Source organism: Trichoderma evansii (assembly GCF_050947405.1).
Source record: "Trichoderma evansii strain SZMC 28006 chromosome Unknown GGI43scaffold_6, whole genome shotgun sequence".
Lineage (NCBI taxonomy): Eukaryota > Fungi > Ascomycota > Sordariomycetes > Hypocreales > Hypocreaceae > Trichoderma > Trichoderma evansii.
Genome location: NW_028145200.1, coordinates 826,972 through 851,134, shown reverse-complemented (window position 1 = coordinate 851,134; position 24,163 = coordinate 826,972). Strand labels below are relative to the sequence as shown.

General features: G+C 46.0%; 3 protein-coding genes across 3 annotated transcripts; 1 reads left to right on the top strand and 2 right to left on the bottom strand.

The window, feature by feature from the left end:
* Positions 1-2,384: 2,384 nt before the first annotated feature.
* Positions 2,385-11,819, top strand: GGI43DRAFT_433180 (amino acid adenylation; the record flags this gene model as incomplete). Its single annotated transcript, XM_083209698.1, has 2 exons — positions 2,385-4,883; positions 4,938-11,819. The coding sequence occupies 2 exons, from the start codon at positions 2,385-2,387 to the stop codon at positions 11,553-11,555; spliced, it is 9,117 nt and encodes a 3,038-aa protein (XP_083062155.1). The 3' UTR covers positions 11,556-11,819.
* A 263-nt stretch (positions 11,820-12,082) lies between these two features.
* On the bottom strand, positions 12,083-19,706 carry GGI43DRAFT_382378 (type I polyketide synthase; the record flags this gene model as incomplete). Its single annotated transcript, XM_083203239.1, has 6 exons — positions 12,083-12,952; positions 13,013-18,199; positions 18,252-18,364; positions 18,420-18,543; positions 18,622-19,135; positions 19,195-19,706. 6 exons carry the CDS (start codon positions 19,704-19,706, stop codon positions 12,083-12,085), a joined length of 7,320 nt encoding a protein of 2,439 aa, XP_083062154.1.
* A 1,686-nt stretch (positions 19,707-21,392) lies between these two features.
* Positions 21,393-23,907, bottom strand: GGI43DRAFT_401255 (uncharacterized protein). The gene is made up of 5 exons (XM_083205550.1): positions 23,414-23,907; positions 22,974-23,354; positions 22,653-22,901; positions 22,084-22,572; positions 21,393-22,008 (listed from the first exon to the last, which is right to left on the bottom strand). The coding sequence occupies exons 1-5, from the start codon at positions 23,816-23,818 to the stop codon at positions 21,610-21,612; spliced, it is 1,923 nt and encodes a 640-aa protein (XP_083062153.1). The 5' UTR covers positions 23,819-23,907; the 3' UTR covers positions 21,393-21,609.
* Positions 23,908-24,163: the final 256 nt, after the last annotated feature.

The window sequence follows — 24,163 nt, the reverse complement described above, 5'->3', positions numbered from 1 at the left end:
CACGTTCAAGATAGATAATGTTATTACAATCTAAAATTTACTATCTATAGCTTTATGTTAATTACTACGGCTATCTATAACTTGAATATGCAGGAAATCTCTTACAAATCCACCAATTGATTGACTTATTTTGATCACTTTCTCCGGATAATTAATACCGTCAGTCTCTAAAGTCACTCCTCAATCACTCAACTCGGCACTCGACTTAACTTGGTGTGTCGCTATGTCGCCACACATCCATGTATCAAAGTGCTCAGTCCCGTTAATTATCCCATGATTGTGCCTTCTAGTTTCCTATATCAATCCTTATTCCTGAAATATACGGGATTGAGTCTTATGAGATGCCTAATCATGCGTGTCTGCTTATGTTGTTGACTCATGAATCCTCTGAATAAGCTCAAGTTAATGTATTTAACATTGAGTAAGTTTATTAGAACTATTTCTGACCATCCGGGCATCTTCATCTTTAGCCTATAGGGAACGAGGAAGAAGCTCCCCCCAGATGTATTAAATCACGTCCGAATCGACCTCTCTAACCTTGAGTGTCGGATAAAGCTATTCTAGACTTAAGCAAGTTATGGCATCATTCTGTTAAATAACTATCTACAAGAGATTTATCTAGAGAAGAGGGCATGGAGAACCCAACTGAGTATCTTGTCAACCTCTTCCAACAAGCTATTTAAGCTACTCGAGGAAACAGCGCCTGACTGGTTGCGCGGCCCTGTAGAGAGAGATTGCTCATAGCAAAACTGTATATAAATCGTATTACGGAGTAAGGTCCAGTTATTGCAAATGTACATAGGAACATCAATGGCGAAAAGAGCCCCAATCATTTCATCAGCATCTAATCCCAACAGCCCACTGCTGAAAAGTAAGATTGCTCCTAAAATAAAACTCGTTGGTTCCACTTTTAGTAACTAACGGGTAATATTGGTAATATTAAACATGAGAATACCACGTCAGTAACCTAATTCAGAAGTAAATATAGAGCTAATTACTTGATTCATTTACTGTTGCAAAAAACCGTCATTGGTAGCTGATTATCTGATTACTTTTGATTGCCATCCTGCAATCCTTCAAGTTTAATCAGCGTTAAATTGGCAATTCAAGACCCTGGCCTAGTGAGATGTTTGCCTCTATACAGTATTATCTGAGGTAATAAGAGCTTACTAAGATACGTCTTTACATAAGACGGGGCTGTCTCATAAGAAAGCCGCATTCGAGGCACACATGAGGAGCAGCAGCGCTCTATCCCTATTCTAGAGTAATGCGGAACGATTTTGTGAGCAAAAATTCCTTCCAGAAGGGCTATCGTATTAAGGTGGCAGAAGCAATTGTCTTGTCCTTTTTTCTCAATGAGTATAAATGGCTAATTGCTTTGTGTCCTGAAATAAGTGATAATATAAGCACCTAAAATCGTGCCATACAATAGACAGCGGCGGTCCAAATTTGTTAATGCGATTTTAGTCCGAAAATAAAGGCGCTTTCGCAAGCTTATATAAGGAAAATCCAAAAACTTCCCTACTATAATGAACAAGAATTTTAAGTAACATTTTAAATAATGAGTTTTTTATTTATATAAATTATAATAATATTCTTAACGCATTTTTATATATAATGTTTGTAGAAAAAATCCTATTCTAACTTTAACTAAAGACTAAATTAGCAGCCCTGCTTAGCATATACTCTTTTTAAAAACGAGCCCAGTTTATGTATTTAGGGCTGTAGCTCAAGAGTGGGGTACGAGCAGCTCTCGTAAGTCGTCTCACTTCAGCCACTCCTGTAGAAGGTTGTAGCTGAGGTGTCTATCTAGGTAGTTTTGAGCCATACTGCACTTATGCCAGATGTGCCCAGTCCTTAGCATTATTTCATGGGCTTTGACTATGCTAATCTGCCAAAGCATGCAACAGCCGCTCAAGCTGTATACCACAGAATATTTACCTGTGTTATTGAAATGTTACGTAATTCCTCACAGTGATATCCTTACACTCCTGTACAAGGCACGCCTCATCTAGCCACAACCGTACAGATAGCAGATTAGCTTCCATTGCACTAACATTAATCTAAGCTCCCTACTTTTCAGCCCAGCTATTATCCTTGGCCGTTTTCTCTGCTCCATTGTTCCTACTGGATATTAACGAAATTTCTCGTTTTAGGCCATCTTGCCTCTCACCTACGTCAGGAATTGTGTGGTTGCTATCTCCCTGAAAATCGTATGGTTATTTCTCTATTGTGTTTTCATCGTTTCCTATACAACAGTGTGCGATAATTTGAGAATACACGAATTATACTCCATTGCTAAAATCTCACTTTGGAGCTGAAAGCCTTTGGCTGTCTCATTCCCATCTTAAACCGCTAAGAGCATGAGAATACAACAAGCGAAAATGGGGTCCATCGATCAAATAAGCAGTGCTCAACTAGAGCAATACTTGCTTCAGAATACTACCGTTAGCCAGGCTAGAATCCTTAATTTGTCCACGGATGATAATCAACCTCAATGGGTTGTTGCTTTAGCTCTCACAAAGACTAACGGCAGCGAGCAGCCGAATAATGTGGTTGTTAAGCATCTCCGTGAGACTTTGCTAGAAAAGTTTGACGGCTTGGAGAGTGTGGCTGTGGTTCCAAAGAAATGGATTCTACTTCCCCGATTACCGATTGCTTCGTCTGGTAATATAGATGATAGCGAGCTTATTCAGCACTTGATGAGTCTAGATTCTAACTATGTTAATTTATCAATGCAAGACAAGTTAAGGTTAATCCTATCAAAGGTTTTGCGTAAACCAGTCGCTGACATTCCACCATCGGCATCCTTCATACGGCAAGGAGGTGATTCGATTACCGCAATCGAATTCATGTCCCGCTGTTTGGAGCAGAAAATACAAGTCTCCGTTCGGGATCTCATGAATTGCGAAACCTTGGCAGAACTGGCATTGTTGGCGACTTTTGTCAGTGAAAATTCCAGTGTTATCGATCAAGCAAATCGAAGAGTATCTGAAGATACCGAGAGGCTATACTTGGAATGTCTTGCATATTGGGACCTCTCAGGGCAACCCCCCCAGTCTATGGAGTTGACAACCCACCGATTTGATGTGCCTCAAGAAACCGTGGAGCTGTTTCTTGAAGGCTCCCCGTTAGCTTCCAAGATGGCACCGATGGAAATTTTGGTGGGAGCTATACTGGACTCATTTCAGAGAGTATTCTCTGGTCGCAGCACTCTTGCCGCCATTGTTACTTGTACCCGCCCTGTTGAAAATCTATTGATCAATTTCCCCCTGGCGCAAAATGACGATTTTAAGGGCACCATGCGCCGTGCCAAGGACTCCTTTGCCCTTGCTCGAGCTTCGCAAGAAGTTCTCAATTTCGATGATCTATTCGCCGAACTAGTCATTAATTACAATGACCAACGTTGTCTCAATGGCCAAAATAACGGATATGCTAATGGCAAGCTAAATCACAACGAAGATAGCTTTAATGACGACAATACAACTCTTTTTAAACATAGCTCAGCGTCTCATACCCCTAAGAGGATACCGCTCTTTGAGATCAACATTACCGTCTCTGATCGAAATTGTCTTGCCGTGGAATTGGATTATATGCGGAAACTCAAACGTGGCACGGACATTTTGAGATGGATGGATACTCTTGGCGAGGTTCTGGAAATTAGTATTCCATCCCTCGCCCAATCTGGCCCAATATACTCGCTCTCTGATTTTCCGCGCCTTCCACTCTCTTACTCCAACATCAATTCATTCCTCAAATCTATTAGAGAATTTGGTTTTAAAGACATTGAGGCTGTGTACCCGACTTCCGCCGTTCAGGATGGTATTCTGCTATCTCAAATTCGAACTCCGGGCCTGTACAGAATCGATCGAATATTCAAAGTATACAGGAGAGGCGAATCTCAATGCAATTTAACCCTGGACAGGTTTGAAAAGGCCTGGAATGGTGTGGTTGCACATAACTCTGTTCTGCGGACTGTGTTTGTAACCTCTGTCCGTGATAATGGGCCATTTGACCAAATCGTCCTACGGAATGTGCGCCCAGATATAAAACATCTCCGGAGCTATGCCAATGGCAGAATGGCGACAGATGCATTGCGTGCCCTCGAGCCAGCTACATTCCTAAATGAACGTCCAGCGCATCGGCTGAGTATTTGCAGCGTACCTGGAGGTCACATTTACTGCAAACTGGAAATAAGTCACGCCATCGTTGATGGGATGTCAGGAGAGATGCTATTTAAACAGATTTGCCAGGCATACGATAGATGGCCACCGAACACGAAGACTGTTATGTTTGGGGACTACATCTCCTTCCTCCAGACTCAGTCCAAGGCCAAGTCCCTTGAATTCTGGCAAAACACTCTTCATGGGACTCAGCCCTGCCTTTTCCCATCGCTGGTTAGCCGAATATCGGAACCTGAGACGATGAAAAAGATACCAATTGATATTGGGTCAATAGATTTTAAAAGCTTTTGTATGGCTCGCGGTATCACTGCCGCTATGCTTCTTCAAGCTGTTTGGGCAGTTGTACTTCGTGGATATTCGCTGATGGACGACGTATGTTTCGGCTACCTTGCTTCTGGCCGAGATGTGCCTATGGCGGGCATAACGAAGTTGATTGGACCTCTCATAAACTTGCTCATATGCCGGGTTAGATTCGACCAACTAGAAACCTTTGAAGATCTTCTCTTCGATCTTAGAGACCAATTGCGGCATGCAATGGATAACCAATACAGTTCTTTGGCTGAGATTCAGCACACCATAGCTCCCGGCCATCGTCAGCTATTTAACACGCTTGTCTCCATGCTGTACTCGGAACCAGAGCAGCCAGTGTCTGAAAATGAGCTTGACGCTGATATAATAGACGATCGTGCTCCCACAGAGGTAAGGCAGGGCTGATTGCGCTTGACCCTATTCTGCTAACTTCTTGAATTTCAGTATGCCGTTACACTTATCATTCAGGCAAAAGCTAGCCAGCTCAACGTCTCACTAAACTATTTCACATCAATCATGTCTGATGAAAGGGCTGTTAGCCTCGCTGCCTCCTTCATCAAAATCTTGAATAAGATACTCGTAGACCCCACGAGTCTCATCTCTGAGGTCCCGGTTATCAGCGATTTAGATATGAATCGCATTTGTGCCGATCAATCTCAACTTGTCGCAGTCGAATCTTGCGCGCATTGGGAAATCGACAAGCAAATCCAGCTACTACCCGAAGAGCCCGCCATAGTCTCGTGGGATCGAAACCTCACATATGCCGAGCTGGGAGACTATGCTCGTCGTTTAGCCATGAAGCTGCAAGAGCTTGGAGTCGGACCTGAAGTACTGGTTCCTCTGTGCTTTCCCAAGTCAACATTCGCCGTTGTGGCCATGGTTGCCATTGCGATGGCAGGCGGTGGCTTCGTCCCACTGGATCCCTCTGCGCCTCGTCTCCGTCTAAAGAGTATCCTACAGGATACAAAAGCAACCTTGGCTATCGTCGCACCATCTTGTGAGGAGATACTACGTGATATGGGAGTAGAAATCTATGCTGTTGATGAACCGACTATATCTGCATTGCCAGCCCCTGTAACGGCTTTAACTTCGCTGGCCCGCCCACGCGATGTAGCCTTTGCTATATTTACGTCGGGTAGCACTGGAGAACCAAAAGGCATGATTCACCAGCATAACGGAATTTGCTCTACAGCAGCTTCATATGGAGGAACAGCACTTCATATCGGCCCTGGTACACGAGTTTTCCAATTCTCAGCATATACTTTTGACATTGGAATCCTAGACGTGCTAGTTACGCTTATGCGCGGCGGCTGCATCTGCATACCTTCAGAATATATGCGTGTCAACGACCTGATAGGAGCATTCAACACCACCGGAGCTAATTGGGCCTTCCTAACGCCTTCCGTGGCTGACCTTTTATCTCCAGCTGAGGTGCCTTACCTGAAGACACTAGCTCTTGGAGGAGAGGCAATTCCAACCAATTTGGCAAAGAAGTGGAAAGATGCAGTAGAATTGCATGGAGTATATGGCCCGGCTGAAGCGTCTTGCTGTGCATGGAATCCGAAACTAGGCAAGTCCGGAAAGTCTACTAACATCGGGCAGGCCTTGTATAGCAATTTTTGGATCGTCAACCCTGGGAATCCTAGGCAGCTTGTGCCCGATGGATGCATTGGCGAGCTTCTTATCCAGGGACCTATGCTTGCACGCGGATATATTAATGTGAACTCAAAAGCGGCAGCGAATTGGCTAGAAGATGTGGATTGGTTACCCAGAACCAAGCTGAGCCGCGCATATCTCACAGGAGACATAGTATGCCGCAATGACGACGGTTCCTTCGAATTTAAAGGTCGCAGGGATAACCAGGTCAAGCTACATGGCCAAAGAGTCGAGTTGGGTGAGATAGAGATTAAGTTACAGGAAGTCCTACCGCAAAACACGAGTGGAATCATCGATATGTTGACGACTGAGCATAGCGAAGCTGGCAGCCTGTTGGCTTATCTCTGGTTTTTAACTGAACCTAGTTCTGAGCGAGATAGCTTCCAGCTTGTTCAGATCGTGACAAAAGAAATGCAGGATACAATCTCAAACATACATTCATCTCTGAGCTTGGAACTGCCTGCATATATGATACCAGCAGCCTATCTCATTTTCACAGGTGCAATTGAAAAGACCACCTCTGGGAAGATTGATCGTCGTCAGCTCGCCAGACTTGCTCAGGGCTTAAGCATAAAGAAGCGAATGAAATTTTCTCCAGGAGCCGCAATCAGCGAGCCACCAACCACAGAGATGGAGTTTAAGCTACGAGATATTTGGAGTCAAGTGCTGAAGGTTGATACTGAGTGGATTGGAAAGAATGATAGGTTTCTGCAAATTGGCGGGGATTCCATGACCGCAATAAAACTAGTAACGCTAGCTCGGCAGCAAGGGATTAACCTAACAATAGCTCAGATCTTCCAGGACTCACGCCTTTCATATCTAGCCGCGACTGCTTCCGGAGCAGAAGATGTCCCAGAATACGAAATAGAGCCATTTGGACTTCTGCAGGAGGGCGAAAGTAATATACTCAAAAGTTACATTCGGAATGTATGCCAGTTATCGAGCGAACAAGTGATTGAGGATGTTTATCCTTCTACTAGCCTCCAGGAAGGACTCATGGTTCTCGCAATCAAACAGCCGGGATCATACATTGCAAAATATGCGTACAAACTTTCTGATGATGTTGACCTTGCGCGATTTAAGGCTGCGTGGGCACAAACACTGGAGCTCTGTGGTAATCTGCGAACGAGATTTGTCCAACGGGATGGAGTAACGTTCCAGGCTCTGGTCAAAGAAAAGCCATCATGGGAGCCCACCGAGGACCGTGATCTTCAATATGTCATGGACACCGCGAAGGCCATGCGGATGCACTACGGCTTGCGCTTATGTCGCTACGCCCTTTGCAGAGGGAAGGGCGGCGAATGGCATTTCGTGCTAATCATGCACCATACAATTTTTGACGGCTGGAGCTTGAAGTTAGTCTTGGATATCTTGTATCGGGTATATACAGGAGTTGAAATTCCATCACTTCAACCGTATTCCAGTTTTATAAATTACATGACAAATATTGATCAGGACGAATCACGCCATTATTGGAAAGAACAGCTTGAAGGCGCTCAGCGAGCTGCATTCCCAGAAACAAAGCACACGACTCACATGAAAGCCGAGAGCCGTATTATGAAAACGAAAATCTCGTTTCCTCAATCGATTGAGAGCTCCATTACGAAAGCGACGGTTATACGTGCCGCGTGGGCCTTGGTTCTTGCACGCTACTGCGAGACTGACGACGTATGCTTCGGCATCACTGTGTCTGGCCGCCAAGCGCCTCTGCCTGGCGTGGAGAGAGTGTCTGGCCCGCTCATCGCCACCGTTCCCGTACGAGTACGACTACAGGGGCAGCAGACAGTATCCCAATACTTGGAGGACACCCAGAGGCAAGCGTCAGAGATGATAGCCCACGAGCAGTTCGGGCTGCAGAACATCTCCCGAGTCAGCGCTGACGCCAAGGATGCTTGCGATTTCTCGAATCTGCTGGCTATCCAGCCCATGGAGCATATCAATCTCTCGGGCAGCGGCGACCAGGATGCGATACTGGTCGACGTGGACGCCGAAGCACTTGGGCTAGAAGACGTGCTGGAAGGATACTTCACCTATCCGCTGGTCCTGCAGGGGCTGTTGTACAACGACCACGTGGAGCTGATGTTCATCTATAAGCAGGACATCGTGTCTGACGCTCGGATTGAGGCGCTTTCTCATCATCTGGAGCATGTCCTGCAACAGCTACTGGTGCAAACTGAGGCGACAGTAGACAGCATCTCGGTTGCAGGTGACTGGGACCTACAGAAGGCTATAAAATGGAATTCCCAGGCAGAGATTACGGTAGTGCGAGAGTGCGTACATGATATGATCTCGGCGGCTGGCCTTCAAACGCCTGACAAGGAAGCGATTTACTCATCCGAGGGCAGCTTGACCTTTGGCGAGCTAGATCACATATCTACGCAGCTCGGCATTCACCTTGCACAGCTCGGTGTGGGTGTAGAGACCATGGTTTCTATTTGCTCCGAGAAGTCGATGTGGGTGATTGTAGCAATGCTAGGCGTTATGAAGGCAGGCGGCGTGTTTGTTCCCCTGGACCCGTCACACCCGACGAGCCGGCGATTGGCGTTGGCGGAAGAGATTGGTTCGCAGTTTACGATTGTATCGCCACAAACGTCCAGACTGGAGCATGCGGCAGGCCAGGTGGTGGAATTGTCGGCATCTCTCATGGCGGAGCTCTCACGAGGAACCATGACAGCTACGACAGCTAGAGCGCTGCCCTCCAACGCTGCGTATGCCATTTTTACATCCGGATCAACAGGTACGCCCAAGGCCATCGTCATAGAGCATCATGCGATATGCACCAGCATACTTGCACACGGAAAGGCCAGCGGCATGAACCAAGACTCCCGCATGCTTCAGTTCGCCACCTACGTCTTCGACACCAGCCTGTGCGAGATACTCACGACTTTAGTCCTTGGAGGCACGGTGTGCGTCCCATCTGACGCACAACGGCTGCAGGACATCACGGGCTTCATCGCAGAGGCCGAAGTCAACGTGGCCATGTTGACTCCTTCATTTGCCAGCACCTTTGGGCCCGACGATGTGCCCACTCTCAAGACTCTGAACCTCGCAGGCGAGGCTCCGACGCGAGAGAGCCTCATGGCGTGGTGCGGGCGTGTCAGGACTATTAATTCATACGGGCCGGCCGAGGCCTGCATCATCTCCGCTTCGTATGATTTCCAGTCTGCAGACGAGTGCCCGACGACGATTGGGCAGGGGGGGATGAACAACGCGTGCTGGATCGTCGATCCGAATAATCACCAGCGGCTGGCGCCGATCGGGTGCATTGGTGAGCTGCTGTTTCATGGATCGTCTCTGGCTCGCGGATACGTGAATAGTCCGGAGGCGGCGCGGCAGTCGTTCGTCAAGAGCGTGGAGTGGCTTCCATCCCCGTTGCCAAACGACGAGCGCCGGTTCTACAAGACGGGCGATTTGGTCAAATATAACCCTGACGGCACGATGCAGTATGTCGGGAGACGAGACACGCAGATCAAGCTCCGCGGGCAGCGAGTTGAGCTTGCAGCAATCGAGCACAGCATCAGGAAAGCTCTGCCAGGGATTAAGCATGTGGCGGTTGATGTGATGCAACGCGAGTCGCGTGAGTTGCTGGCGGCGTTCATCGACTTCAGCACCCTCGCGATTAATTTAGAGGTCGATGAGGACGCAAGTCTCCCTCAGAGCGTTCTCCGAATGAACGAGACGCTCCAGGGGGTGCTGATCGCGGTTCTGGGCGAACTGAAGGACACGCTGCCCGGGTACATGGTGCCGGCGTTCTACCTGCCAATGAGGAGGATGCCCTTCCAAGTGTCAATGAAACTTGACAGGAAAAAGCTCCGAGAGCTCGCGAATGGCCTCTCTCAAGAACAGCTCGTATCCTTCTCGCTATCTAATCAACTTGGAGTAGGTAACCAACGATTGCTTTGGCAGGATTGCTCGAGTGACATTGAATTATGGATTCGAGCCAAATGGGCGAGTATTCTAAATATACCTGAAGAGACAATCAGTCTTCATGATAACTTTTACGACTTGGGTGGTGATTCCATACGCATTGTTACCGTTTCAAAAGCCATTTTCGATGAACATAAAGTCCCTCTGAGTCTGTCTCTCCTCAACAGCAAGCACACCACCATTAGCAATATGGCGAATTTTATTGGCAATTCTCGTAGTGGGTCTGTCGCTCACCTGCCTGTAGCATCTGGCATCAATCTTGAGGCCAAGATTTCTGAAGAATTAAGCCAACCCTGGGTGGCGCAGCTCGGGGGTATGAGCAGTAATCCAGTTACTACGTTGCCTGATCAAGCTACCGTGTTTCTCACTGGGGCAACTGGCTACCTCGGTACGGAAATTCTCAGACAGCTTCTGGATAATGATGCTATCGCCTCCGTTATCACCCTCGTGCGCTCAGAGTCGGCTTCTTATGGGCTACAGCGCATCCAAGAAACGGCACAAAAAACAGGATGGTGGCAAAACAGCAACAAAAAGAAGATTGAAGTCTGGACTGGCGACCTGAGTAAATCAGGGATGGGCCTTGATGCTATGCAATGGGCTCGTCTCACTGGACAGTCAAAGAATAGGTCCAATGTCGATCTAATCATCCATAACGGCGCCAGCGTAAATTGGAATGCGGATTACGAGAAGCTTCGTTCCGCTAACGTCGACTCAGTTGTTGACCTCCTTAAGGCCGCTACTATGTCTCTCGTTCATCCAAAATTCGTTTTTATTTCTGGAGGCCTTAAAACCGACCCAAAACGTAATAATGCTGCTATTGCTTCGTACCTGAACAACTCTATGGGCTATATTCAAACTAAATTCGTAGCTGATGGCGTTGTTTATGGCGTTATTAGCAAACTTCCGCACATCCAGAATAGAGTCTCTATTGTCAAGCCCGGTCGAATCATTGGTTCAACAAGAAACGGTATCGCCAATGTGGATGATATGATCTGGCGTGTTGTTGCCGGCGCCGCCGCCATACATGCGTACCCTGTTGAGCCATTGGAGCATTGGATACATATAACTGATGTTTCGAGCGTTGCATCAACTATCCTCCAGCAGAGTTTCACAAACGGTGGCATATCACCTTTCGTTTCAATCGAAGGAGGCATGCCTGCACCAATCTTCTGGGATCTCGTCAATGGCGAATTAGAGATCCCTTGCAAGCCTCTTTCATGGGACTCGTGGAAAGAGCAAGTTTTAGCGTCTGTCAATGAAGTTGGCGAAAGTCATCCTCTGTGGCCTGTGCAGCATTTTCTTGGTCAGCTTGGTATGACAAGGACCGATGAGGAGAAGGCTACTGAACCCACACATGAGCAGTGGCATGAAGTAGTCAAGAGCAATCTACGGTATCTTATCAATATTGGATTTATCCAATCCTCTATACACAAGTTTGGTAAAGCAGACCAGAAAGCTGCTATCCACCGTCAGCATTAAGATCCACACACTGCTCAAGTCTTAGGCTTGCTATTAGTTCATACAATTGCAGTGTCATATTGTGAAGGGTGTAAGTGATGATAGGTATAGAGAGAATGACAGTTCTACCGCTTGTCTTCACGCTGGCTTGTGATTATATAAAGTCATATTATAAGGTAACTAGATTTAAATTATACCTAAGAAAAAATAATAGTAGAAATCATTAGTAGTAAACGTCATATTATGATAAGAGAGATTAGAAAGAGCTATAGAGTTCAAAAGCAAACTTTTGTTTCACCCCTTATTCCACTTTTCTTTAATAATAAAAAATAATAAATGAAAAAAATAAATGAAAAATGAAATTAAATAAAATTAAAAAAGCTGCTGGAGCTGGATACACGTAACTTTTAATGGTATCATTTTCATCCCCTAACCGAATACACTCTAAAGAGCTCTCTCTCGGAAATCCCTTAAAAACTGGGCCGATCCGACATAGACGAGAGATACCACGAGTCTTCAAAACTACTTAACTCATACTATACGAACTTTTAAGCGGCTCCGTGAACTTCCTTTATCGCCTTGGCAGCCAATTTGCCCAAGTCAGTAATGCTTCCAGCACTCATAAACTCAAGCGCGCCAATGCTAACGCCCAGCGTGCGGCGCCACCAGTTGCGAATCTCAATGGCGACGAGCGAATCAACGCCCAACTGAATGAGGCTAAGACTCAAATCCAGCTCCTTCACATCTCGTGACATGAGGTTGTAAATGCATAAACCAATCTGACTTGTCAAAAATTCAGCATTGCTCGGCGTATCAAGTAGCGAAGGAGTGGCGTGGACGCTCTTTAGGAATTGGCCAAAGTCCTCGGAGCCTCCCTTGCTGGAAGACGTGCCAGCATCGTGAAGATGTGCTTGGGCCATGCGTCGGTCACGCTTCCAAATACAGCGATTATTAGGATCAGAGAGTGACTTTGTGCTCTTGAGACCAATAGCAAGTTCGGATGGGTTGTAGAAGCCATCATCCGAAGAGGAGGCTGCAGGGTGCTGGTGAGATAATGTATACGTAAGAGCATCAAGCAACTCAGTTTCTCCCAGAGTGTAGAAACTCAGAGCGCGGAATTGTTCAAGGAGAGCTGGGTTCTCAACGACATATCCTACGTCGTCTACAACTCCGACATTCAGTACGCCAGCTGGTAGTCCCTGCTCGTGGCGAAATTGAGTAAATGCTGTGAGGTACGCGTTCGCCGCTGAGTAGTTTGCCTGGCCAACCTGTCCTACAATGTAGGATATGGAGCTAAACAAGGTGAAGAAGTCCAAATCGCAATGTTCCAGAGCTTGATGAAGATTGATTGCGCCGTCAACTTTGGGTCCAGCCGCTGTGAACCAGTCATCATGAGAGAGTTGTAAAATACCGCGGTCCTAAAGGTATATATGTTAGTAACTGAGGTTATATGTGACAGCCATATGTATACGACTTACTCTGAGAACCATCGTCATCAGGAAGACACCTGCAATGGGTTTCACTGCTTGCTTCACTGCCCGACAAACATCTTGCAAACTGGTAACGCTGCCCTTGATAGCCTGTACCGCACACCCTTGCGCTTCAATTTCTTTGACGAATCTCTTATCTTGCTCAGAATCTCCAGCAGATCGAGACAAGTACATAATATGCTGGGCACCGTTTTGTACCATCCAGTTAGAGACAGATTTGCCTATGCCCCCGAGGCCACCAACTAGCAGGTAGGTTTTGTCACTTTTGAACTTTGCAGTATGGGGTTTTGCCGCAACTTGTAATTTAGACGCATCTGCAGGCATAGACACTACAATCTTGCCAATATGCTGTCCCTTCTGCATATATCGGAACGCCTCGATAATATCAGTAGCCTCAAAGCGCTTCATAGGTGAGGTAGGCTTGATGGCTCCCTTCTTGTAGTATTTGTTAAACTGCTCTAAAATTGTTTTGCACATACCAGGTCTCTCCACGGCCATTTGGGACATATCTATGCCGTGAAACGACCGATTTGACTCAAATATTTCCATACCAAGCTGTCCTCGGCCGATGAAATCGCGTTTACCAATTTCAAGCATTTTGCCGAATGGGGCAACGCATTTCCATGACGTGTGTAGAAGTTCTCCTGACAGAGAATTAAGCACTAGGTCAGCACCTCTGCCATTGGTGGCTGCCATTAGATGCTTGTAGAACGAAGAATCGCGGGAGTTAAAGATGTTCTCTCGTGAGATGCCAAAGTTATCCACCAGATATTGGACCTTGTCAGCATTTCCAACAGTGGCATATATCTCAGCACCCATCATTTTACAGACGTTAAGTGCTGCTATTCCAACGCCACCACAAGCAGAATGAACGAGAACTGACATGCCTTGATGTATCCCACCCAGATTAATAAGGGCATGAATTGCAGTAGCATATACACATGGAACTGTAGCCGCTTCCTCAAAGCTCAGATTATCAGGTATCTTGACCGCAAGGCTTGCGTCTGAAATGAAGTTTGTTGTAAAACAGCCGTGACCGATAGCCATGACTCGATCTCCCGGTAACAATCCTTTGACGCTGCTACCAATCTTGCGGATGATACCAGAACACTCAATGCCGAGACCTGGCTTGTAACCTTCAACAATGCCCATAGCAACAAGAACATCTTTGAAGTTCATGCCGACGGCACGGGGTTCAATCTCCACTTGATCATCTTGCAAAGGGATAGTTTCATCCTCTGTCCACTGTAAAGTTTGAAGTTGGCCCATGCGTGCGATCTCGAGCTTCTTCGGAGAGTTGGATTTAATATGTGCTTCTGCTCCGCTATGCTCCGCGATATCTATCCATTGATATCTCGGGATCATGACTCTACCATTGACAATAGCGTACTCCCACTCAGGATCAAACGCATCATCTTTGACCCTGTTGCAGAAATTTTCAAAGACATTGAGAACATCTTCTGCATCAAAATTCTTTAAATCTAGCTCAAGTGTCGCAAAATCCAACGAAAGCTCAGATCTAATATTACGAGTTGCCCCAATGGTAGTGGCGTATCGAGGATCTTGTGATCCAACCTGGGCGTGGCCAGTCACCCATAATAGCCCCTTTTCACCGGGAAACTTGCCAATATAGCGCTGCCATGCATCGAATGTATTTTCAGTCATCTCAAAGAACATTGTGTCATGCAGATCTAACAGAGATATAACATCTGCGTCTGGATCTGGCTCTTGGTTAAGGGTACGGAACTCAACCTCATAGCCTTGTGAACTAAGAAGTTCAGAAAGACATTGCGCATGATCTTCCAATTCGTGATGGCCAAGAAGAGTGACCTTTCCATATTCCCGTAGAGGATTAGCTATTGAAGTAAGAATATTTACTGTGATATTGTCTTCGTCCATAGCCAACCCTTCGGTGCCAGAAAACCCGGCTTCCATGAGGAGATTATCCCACTGGTGTGCCTCGAACAAGTACTTGTCTTCACGGCCGTCTTCTTTCGCCTCCCATCGTTCAGGAGAGAAGCCCATTATAAAGTTATAAAAGTTCGCACTGGGTGATAACTCCTGAATAAGCAGTCGGCCATTTGGCTTGATGAGCTCGCGGATGTTTTTGAGAGCACTCTGAATATTAGAACAACGGTGAAAAGCTTTAGTGGCAATGATGAGGTCGAAAGATGCAAGCTCAAAATCTTGCGCCTTAAGATCTTTGGTGAAATCAAGAGCTTTATACTCTACATTTTCATATTCTTTTAGCTTCTGCCGAGCATTGTCGAGAGATCCTTCATGGCGAGCTGTGTAGACGTACTTGCTGTAGCAATATTCGCCAGCTGAGTTAGTGAGGCCTTTCAGGATTTCTGAGGAAGTATTGGAAGCCCCAATGCCAAGTTCTAGTACTCTCATTGTTGGGTTTGCATGAGCAAGCGTGCTAAACAGTGGCGAGAAGTCACTTCGACTATCGATGTAGCTGTATAAGCCATGAAGGTCACTGCCATCTTTGAGTACATCATCTATATGCTGCTCGCCCCGGAAGATAGCCTCAGCGCTTGTAGCAAGCTGATCAATAATAGTAGCGACCTTAGTACAGCTAGTTTGCAAAAGGAGCTCCTTCGTATGCTCAATTTCTGTTTTAGCCTTCTTTGGGCTAAGTTGAGCGAGATGCGCGCTATCTGGCACATTTTCATACTTGCCTTCAAGAGCTTTTGTTCGTTGCCTCGTAAGCCATTTGCCGAAGCGTACATAACGCTTAGGAAATTGGGCTCGCTCGAAACGCTGAAGAATAGATAATTGGTATAAAAGAGCCAACCTTTCAATGTTCGCTATTTCATCTACACCTGGTAAGGGACGAACTGAGTGGATGAGATTATTCGGCGAAATAAAATCGATATGAGGCTTCCAGTGCAAATGAGCGGCTGGCATGGGACCGGTCTTGTCCGCATCACTGCTTTCTAGAGGGCTGAATTCTCCATTTCTTAGGCTCAAAATCACCTTATCGTTGGCCATAATAGTGGCTGAGCCGCGAATTGCCCCAGTTGCGCTTGATGCAGCCGCAGTGCCAAGTCGCATCTCAGGCTGGCCATTGCTGATATATAGCTCATCAATATACGTTGGCACACAGAGTTGTCCAAGTTGTCGAGTTAACCCGTCAGCAATTGCAACAGTAAACGCCTGAAGCGCAAGATCTATGATACTTGGATGCAGGGGATAATAAGGGCCAAGTGTTGGATCGCGATTTTTGATGGTGGTAGCAGCAGTATTGCGTCCAGGATAGACCGAAATGTCGGATAAGCCCTGGAACTCAGCTCCATAATTCAGTCCTACTTTCTTCATGATACGATACCACCCAGTGGTAGAAACCTGACGTGGCAGCTGTCCAACATCCTCACCACCAGCACTAATTTCTTTACCTGATCTCACCTTGCCCACGCAGTGCTTGGTCCAAGAGGTTCCATTGAATGATGAAATAGAAAATTCGTACCACGTGGAATTTAGTTTAGAAGTCAGGCGAACAGGGCGAAAATGTGTTATAATTTCGTGCGCTTGCTGCTCTTTTAGAATTAATGCATTTTGGATCTCTACTTGCTTTAGAGATGCATCTATCTCGCCGCCACCATTGAGTTGTCTAAGAGCCTCAATAGCCATTGCGATATAAGCCGCAGCAGGTAGAACAATGTCATCTTGAATTTTATGGTCTCGAGCCCAGGGAACATCATCCAAACGAAACATGTTCCTCCAAGCGGGTTCCAAGTCATCAGACTCCAAGATACGGTTTCCAAGGAGTTCGTGGGGAGGGAATTTGCGAAGACGCCAATCTCGTGAAACTCGGCTTTCATACCAATATGCAGTGTCATGTTGCCAGGCATAGTTGGGAAGATTTGTCAGTACGGTACGACCTGCTGTTGTAGCAGCAATATCAACGGGGACAGCTTCTTGGTACAGTCGTCCAAGGGAGCTGAGTATTGACTTGGGGCCGCTTTCCTTTCGAATGAGAGTAGGAACATAAGTTGATGCAGTCGACGTCTGCACAGATTTGAAGATATCTCGCAGTGGACCAGACAGAGCAGCGTGAGGGCCAACCTCAAAGTATACGGTATCCTCGACTGCAGAATGCATCATGAGTTGCACTGCTGGTGAGAATAAAACTGGGTTTTCCAAATTTTGCCTCCAGTAGGATGGCCCTAGTTGGCCAGATCTCTTGATTTGTTTTGCGGTAACGCTAGAAAAGAAAGGAACGGAAGGCTTTTTATCTTTCACGAGGCCATCTAGTAGCTTCTCGTATAAACCGCCAATTTCAGACATGTGGTGTGAATGATATGCTCTTTCAACTCTCAGCTTGCGAGCAAAGATTTCTGGTAAGTCCTCTTTTATATGAGCAATAACTTCGTCTAGGCATTCGACATCTCCTGATAATGTGACGCTCTTGGGACTATTTTCACACGCGATAACAACGCCTTCTTGGAGGTAAGCGGCGGCTTCTTCGCGACCAAGGCCAACAGCTGCCATGGCACCAATTCTTCCGTGATTCTGAGTGACTTGTCCGCGATAGTAAGCAATAATGATGGCTGCCTCAAGAGTCAGAGCGCCGGCTGCATACGCAGCTCCCATCTCGCCACTGGAGTGACCGACCACGGCCGCAGGAGTGATACCCCATCCCTCTAATAGGTTCACAAGGCCTATCTGAAGCGCAGTGCAGATTGGTTGTGAAAACTCCGGCTGTTGAATCTTGCTCTCTGCTTCAGGACGCATAAGCTCCTCTTCTATTGTCCACTTGGGAGGATGCGGCAGTTTCTTAAGAGCAGCATCCATTGTGTGAATAGTGTCACGAAATTTGGGATATTGAGAGATGAGGTCAGCCCCCATTCTGGCCCATTGTGCGCCTTGCCCAGTAAAGACAAAATTTACTCGAGGAGGATCTTTAGGTCTGACAATAGGGGAGAGCTCAAGAGGGTTTGTACCATCGTAGATGGCGAAGGCGCGCTGGGCTAAATTTTCTCTTCTGCATCCTAGAGTGTATGAAACGTTTGGCAGTTGATCAGGATGCCGTTCAACGTAATTAAATATCGTGGCAGCCCTCTCCTTCAAGGAGACCCCCTGGTGGGCAGAGAACACGAGCAACTGAGGGCTAGGGTCAAGCACAGGCTGTTCTTGTGAGATGTAAGATTTCACCGAGTCAATAATTGCCTGTTTTGCTGTTAGTGAGTACACCTGAAGAAATTAAATCTGTGAGACTTACATGAGCATTGGCGCCTCCCACACCAAAGCAGTTCACCGATACACGCTGTAATCGGTCCTTCGGCCACGGCGTGGGTTCCGTTGGAACTCTCAGGTTGTATTTGTCCCATTTAACTGTATAATTTATTAGTATTATTGAACTCTAGTATCAACTTAGGTGTATCTTTACTTTTTGGACTAGGATTGCAAAAGTTGACTTGTGGCGGAATAGTCTCATGTTCCAGAGACAATACAGCCTTGATCAAACTGTTCAAGCCAGAAGCACCCTCTCCATGGCCAATGTTTGGTTTCACCTAGAAGTAACCTCAGTGTTAGTCTGACATTCATAAACATAAGAATATTAGTGAACTTATTGCTGGAAAAGCACATACAGATCCAATATATGTGCCTCGATTACCAAAAACGCGGCCCACAGCTCCGGTCTCCATGGGATCACCGACTTGTGTTCCTGTCCCATGACATTCAACAAACGCTGTGTCACTGATATTGGAAATCTTGGCCACCTCGTAGGCTCGACGCATGAGAGTAACATGAGCCTCTTGATTGGGGTTAGTGATTCCAACAGTCTTGCCGTCAAAATTGGTAGCTGTGCCTCTGATAACACCGCGGATCGGATCTCCATCGCGAATAGCATCTTTCAGCTTTTTTATAAAGATGGAATTGATTGCCTCACCGCGAGCATAGCCATCTGCTTTGGCGTCAAACGTCTTACATGATCCTGTTGGTGAGAGGACTCCCTGTTCAGACAAAGAAATAGTCATAGTCGGCGAAAGAAAGAGACTGGTTCCAGCAACAATCGCAGATTCACATTCCCCAGTATATATAGCTTGACAGGCCTCATGAAGCGCGACAAGGGAAGATGAGCACGCAGTGCGGATAGTCATGCTATTTCATGTCAATTTTTGGAGCGAAAAATTCGGAAGAATGTTCTATTATACACATACCTGGGACCTTTCAAGTCATATTCGTAAGATGCCCGATTTGACAAGGCAAAATCACCTCCTGTCAAGATTCGGTGCGTGCCTAAATGTTGAGGATCTTTAGCATATAGATCTAGCCAATCTTCGCCAAATACGCCAACATAGCAGCCAATGTTGCGGCCACGCCAATTCTTCTGTCCGCCAGCCTCCATACATTCCCATATAACCTCAAGCAGTAGCCTGTGCTGTGGATCAAGCTTCTCAACTTCGGCTTTACTCATAGAAAAGAATGATGCATCCCATTTTTCCAGGTCGCCTTCCAAATAGTGCCCATATGTGCTTTTCAGCGTACCCGGTGTCCCTAATTTGCTTTCGAAGGCGTGCGCGCCATATCGGTTATCCGGGACCTGTGTTTGTGTACTTTTTTTGTTTATGAGGAGATTCCAGTATTCTTCAGTTGTTGTAATACCGCCAGGGAGCTTCAAGCCTATTCCTACAATGGCGATTGGCGGCGGTGCGCCATCGAGAGGCTCCATTACGGGCATCTTTATTTTTCTGTATGCATTCGACTTCCACTGTCGCTGTTGATATGTTTGAGCTCCTCTAGGGCTTACCAAGCAACCATAACCACTATTTTTCCATTCGTTTCTTTTATTCTTCGTAATAATTTCGCCCGCGGTCTCGTGAGTTCCCAGTAAAATATACGATGTGTTAAGAAGATTTTCTGTCAAAGAAGATGAAGGTGACCCAATAGAGAGCAAACGAAGACAGACAGGAATGAAATCTGCTGGTAGAAGGTGAATATACAAAATACTTTTGTTTAAAAAAGATAATTATGCGAGGAGTACAGATTGCAGTTTAGACAATGAAAGGAATGTACTGGCGAGAAAATCGTTATTCGTTGTCGTATATCCCTTTATATTTTCTTCTTGTTGGACATACTTTCTCCGCTTTCCATGCTAGTACTGCAACTACTTCATTCAACTGATTCGTAAGTCGATTTTCAAGACACGGCATTTTCGTGTCTTACCTATCCCTAGCCAACACAGTCCTCCCGTTGCGCGTAATGGCGGATGACCTCCCTAGTATACAACATAGCAGTATGCTATTCAAAAGGCCTTATTCGCCCTTAACTTTTTTATACCCCTACAATTTAGTATTGTTTTTAGTGTGCCTCAGACATATTTAAAGGTGATTCTCTTAACTTTGCATAATTAGATTTAAGTATGGCATATCAAGGTATCGATGTGATAACTCCGCGGTATCCCGAAGCACTCCGTTCATCATCAATGCCAGGAGTCTGGCCTCATGGTCCATCACATTGAGTTCGCACACACATCACTCAAAATATGACAAAAGTAAGAGAGGGGGAAGTCAAGCATGACGCAAATTCATCGACGATGGTGTTGATTCGCGTGATAAATGTCGCATTCCATCATTCTGTCTAAGAGGGCACCAAGAAAAAATGCGCCTTCAGCGCCACAATGCTTCTCATCCAAGTATATTGGATGTCTGGAAAGGTCTTTAATCCTCTTACAAAAGCCACCTGCAAATGGAGGGATATATGTATGAAACGTTGTGGGCAGACTGGGGAAGAGGATCAGCAGGCCGTTTGAAGTACACGCACGCGTATACGATGCAAGGGAGAGGAGCCAGTCAGTTTTTACGAAATGAGTTAAAAGGAAAATTTCATCATAGTTCACAATTTTTGCTATACTCATGCGTCATAAATACGCATACTCCTCGTATTGTAACGCCATGACAGTGCTCTTTCAAGAAAACTTCACTTTCGTCTTCTTTCGGTGCAGAAGGAGCCAGATTTATTGCTCGGTGGCTGATGATGCGTATCGTAGGAACAGTGCTGTATCGAAATATTTGGCGACATAGAATTTGACGATAGCGCGACTTGTAATTTAAGCACTCTCTATGCTGTAGACTCAATAGATCCTCATAGGTGGCGGATTGTATCCAGCATCAAAGAACTTGAGTTGAATTTTAAGTACATTTGTCATATTGAACTTCCAGGCAGCCTCGCTTACTATAGGCCTCGGGGTAAAGGTAGTCTGGGCCCTCCTGCAAATGTCTCTTGCGGACATCATAACTGGAACACACAATCCATCCAGAGGTAATACACGCAGAGCCGTTGAACATGTCTCATGTCTTTAAAAAAAAAAAACATGTGGGAATCGTACGATAATATCATCGCCCCTCTCCATGTATGAGATGATGTGAGCACTTAATTTACAACGCTTTAAAGCTTTTGTATGAACGATGCCCTAGGTAAAGGATTGTATTTATGAGTACTTGGCATTCATATAGAGAAAATAAATATAATGTCGCTACTGCTTCGGATAATATAATAAGGAACAGTACTAGAGCCTTAAATACGTCTGACCAAAGTGGTGAACGGAGAGAGTAGAATTAATTTTTACGAGATGTTCACTCATCATCGTCACTATCGTCATCAGAAGAGGTCTCATATACAAATACCTCCAGCACCTTTGGTGTATTCTTTGCCTTGCTCAAATCAGCCATCTTTTTGGCTCGTTCCTTCATTTCCCCCCTCTTTGTCTTTCCGCTCGCTGACTTAGGAAGTGCTTCGAGGAATTCGATACCTCCAGCCAAGTGCTTATAATCCGCCAGCTCTGCATTGACAAATTCGTTGATTTTCTGTTTTAGTGCTCGCTCGTTTTCCTCCTTTCCAGCTAGTGTCCGCACAATAAATGCGAGCGGAAATTCGCCGGCGATGTTATGAGGAAGTGGAACAACGCAGACATCTGCGACACCAGGATGTCTAGAGAGGAGAGCTTCGATTTCGGTAGGAGAAACTTGCATGCCCTTAACAAATATTAGTGCCCAAAACAAACGGAGAATACCTTTGGCGACAGATTCTAGTAGCAGAAGCTAACTTACCCTAACTTTGATCAACTCTTTCACTCGATCGACGATGAAAAGATGTTCGTGGCCATCAACGCTTTTCCGGATTTCCATCAAATCGCCGGTCCGTAGCCACTTGTCGCTTGTAAATGCTTCCTTTGTTTCTTTTTCATTATCAAGATATCCCAGCATTATCGTGGGCGATCGCAAAAGAAGCTCTCCAGGCGTGTCTAACTCTGTCACCTCCTTGCCATCGCGATCCACGAGTCGGCCTTCATATCCGGGAATAAAGTGGCCGCAAGAGCCAAACATGATATCTGCTCTGTTCTGCATAGAAACTACTACTGAAGTTTCGGTGAGGCCATACCCTTGGATGAGTTTGCAGTTGGGGAAAAGGCGAGTAAACTCCTCATTAACCTCTTTTGTTAGATTGGAGGCGCCAACCACAGTACTTTTGACGTGTTCGAGATTGTATTTCTCAGTGACATCCGAGTTTTTGATCAAGGCCACGACCATGGGGGGGACCTTATAGCTCACAGGTTAGCCTAGCTTGCTTATGGTATATTTTCACCAAGTGAGTGACGACAGAGATGGACTGTTCTTACCATCCAGAGGGTTTCTATGTGCTGCTTTTGCACTGCTTCGAGCACATCAATAAGATCAAATCCGGGCAACACAACCGCATTGTAGCCTCTATACACTCCAGCATGCCCTGTGACAATCAAGGCGTAACTGTGGCTCATGGGGAGTACAGCAAGTAAAGCCTCTGGCTTTCCACTCTTATAATTCGATTCGTATGTGCTGATTTGTAGGGTATTAGCGATAATATTTCTATGCGAGATCATGACATTTTTCTAGGCGGCATATGTCAGATTCGATAAATCTTAATGTGAAAACAGCGCCAGCAACAAGAAATGAATACTTACTGGCAGCCCAGACGTTCCACTAGAAGAGCATAAGAAGGCTGTCTGGCGGGCACCTTGACCCTGCGACCATTTCAGCTGTGGCAAAGGAGCCAACTTCTTTCCTTCAGCAACAAGCTGATCGACCGACTTGATATCAGTAGGCACCTTGGCGCTTTTCAGTGCTTTCTCGGGAATTTCTAAGAGGTATACGTGCGCCTTGGGAATGCCCGCTGCGAGCGCCGCTTCGAGGGCCGTGGGAAGGAGTGTTGCACACGTGAAAAGTGCTTTGCATTTGACTGTCTTGAGCTGTCTCGTAAGCTCAGCTGTCGAATATGAGGGGCTTATAGGCGATGAAATTCCCGAGAAGCGATGTGCTGCCCATGAGACGAGCATGGTATCGATCTATTTGATGCGCATACATGTCAGCCAGAGCACTATTTATCCAAAATCTTATTACATACCGTATTGAAGCCAAACAGCCCTATTACTTTATCGAACTCGCTCCCATTATTAACATCAAAGCCCAACTCTAATGCCAGAGCGGCCGAAAGCCACTCGATGCGATCCCTCACATCAGCGGCAGAATGAAATTTCCCAGTAATGCCACAAGTAAATGGTGGTAAAGAATCTGCAATTGGGTATCTACCGTACTTATTTCCATCACTGAAGAGAAATTCATGGATTGGTACGGAATCTGGAGGGTCGAGAGGAAGCTTGGGGATGTACGACGGAGTTGTGAACGGCATATTGGTGAAGATAGCAGACAATAATTCTGATGGACAACACTGGCGAAAACGATATTCTAAACGAAAAATGAACAATTGACAAACAAGAGTGCATAGGTCAAAAACAACGTATGGCACCATCTATCCATTGATGGCTCCCTTCACACTACTCTCTCGTCTAACTACCTCCTATGGGTACGAGTACTCTAGCATAGCTAGCAAATCCACTTTATCCACGTGATTTCTGCGACTAATAGCACTCCTAAGTCTCAGACATATTACGAAATAAGTATTTAAAAAAGGCCAACGAGCTTCTGAAAGATAACCGAGCGACATGAGAGTGTATCCCTTAAAAATGCTGGTCTGGAGTGCCCCACCAAATGTCGCGCCTCTCCCTGCCACCATGCATGCGTTGTAATACCAAGCAAGGGGTTATTGGCAAACACAACAAGTTTGAATACCAGCGAATCACTTTGAACATACAGC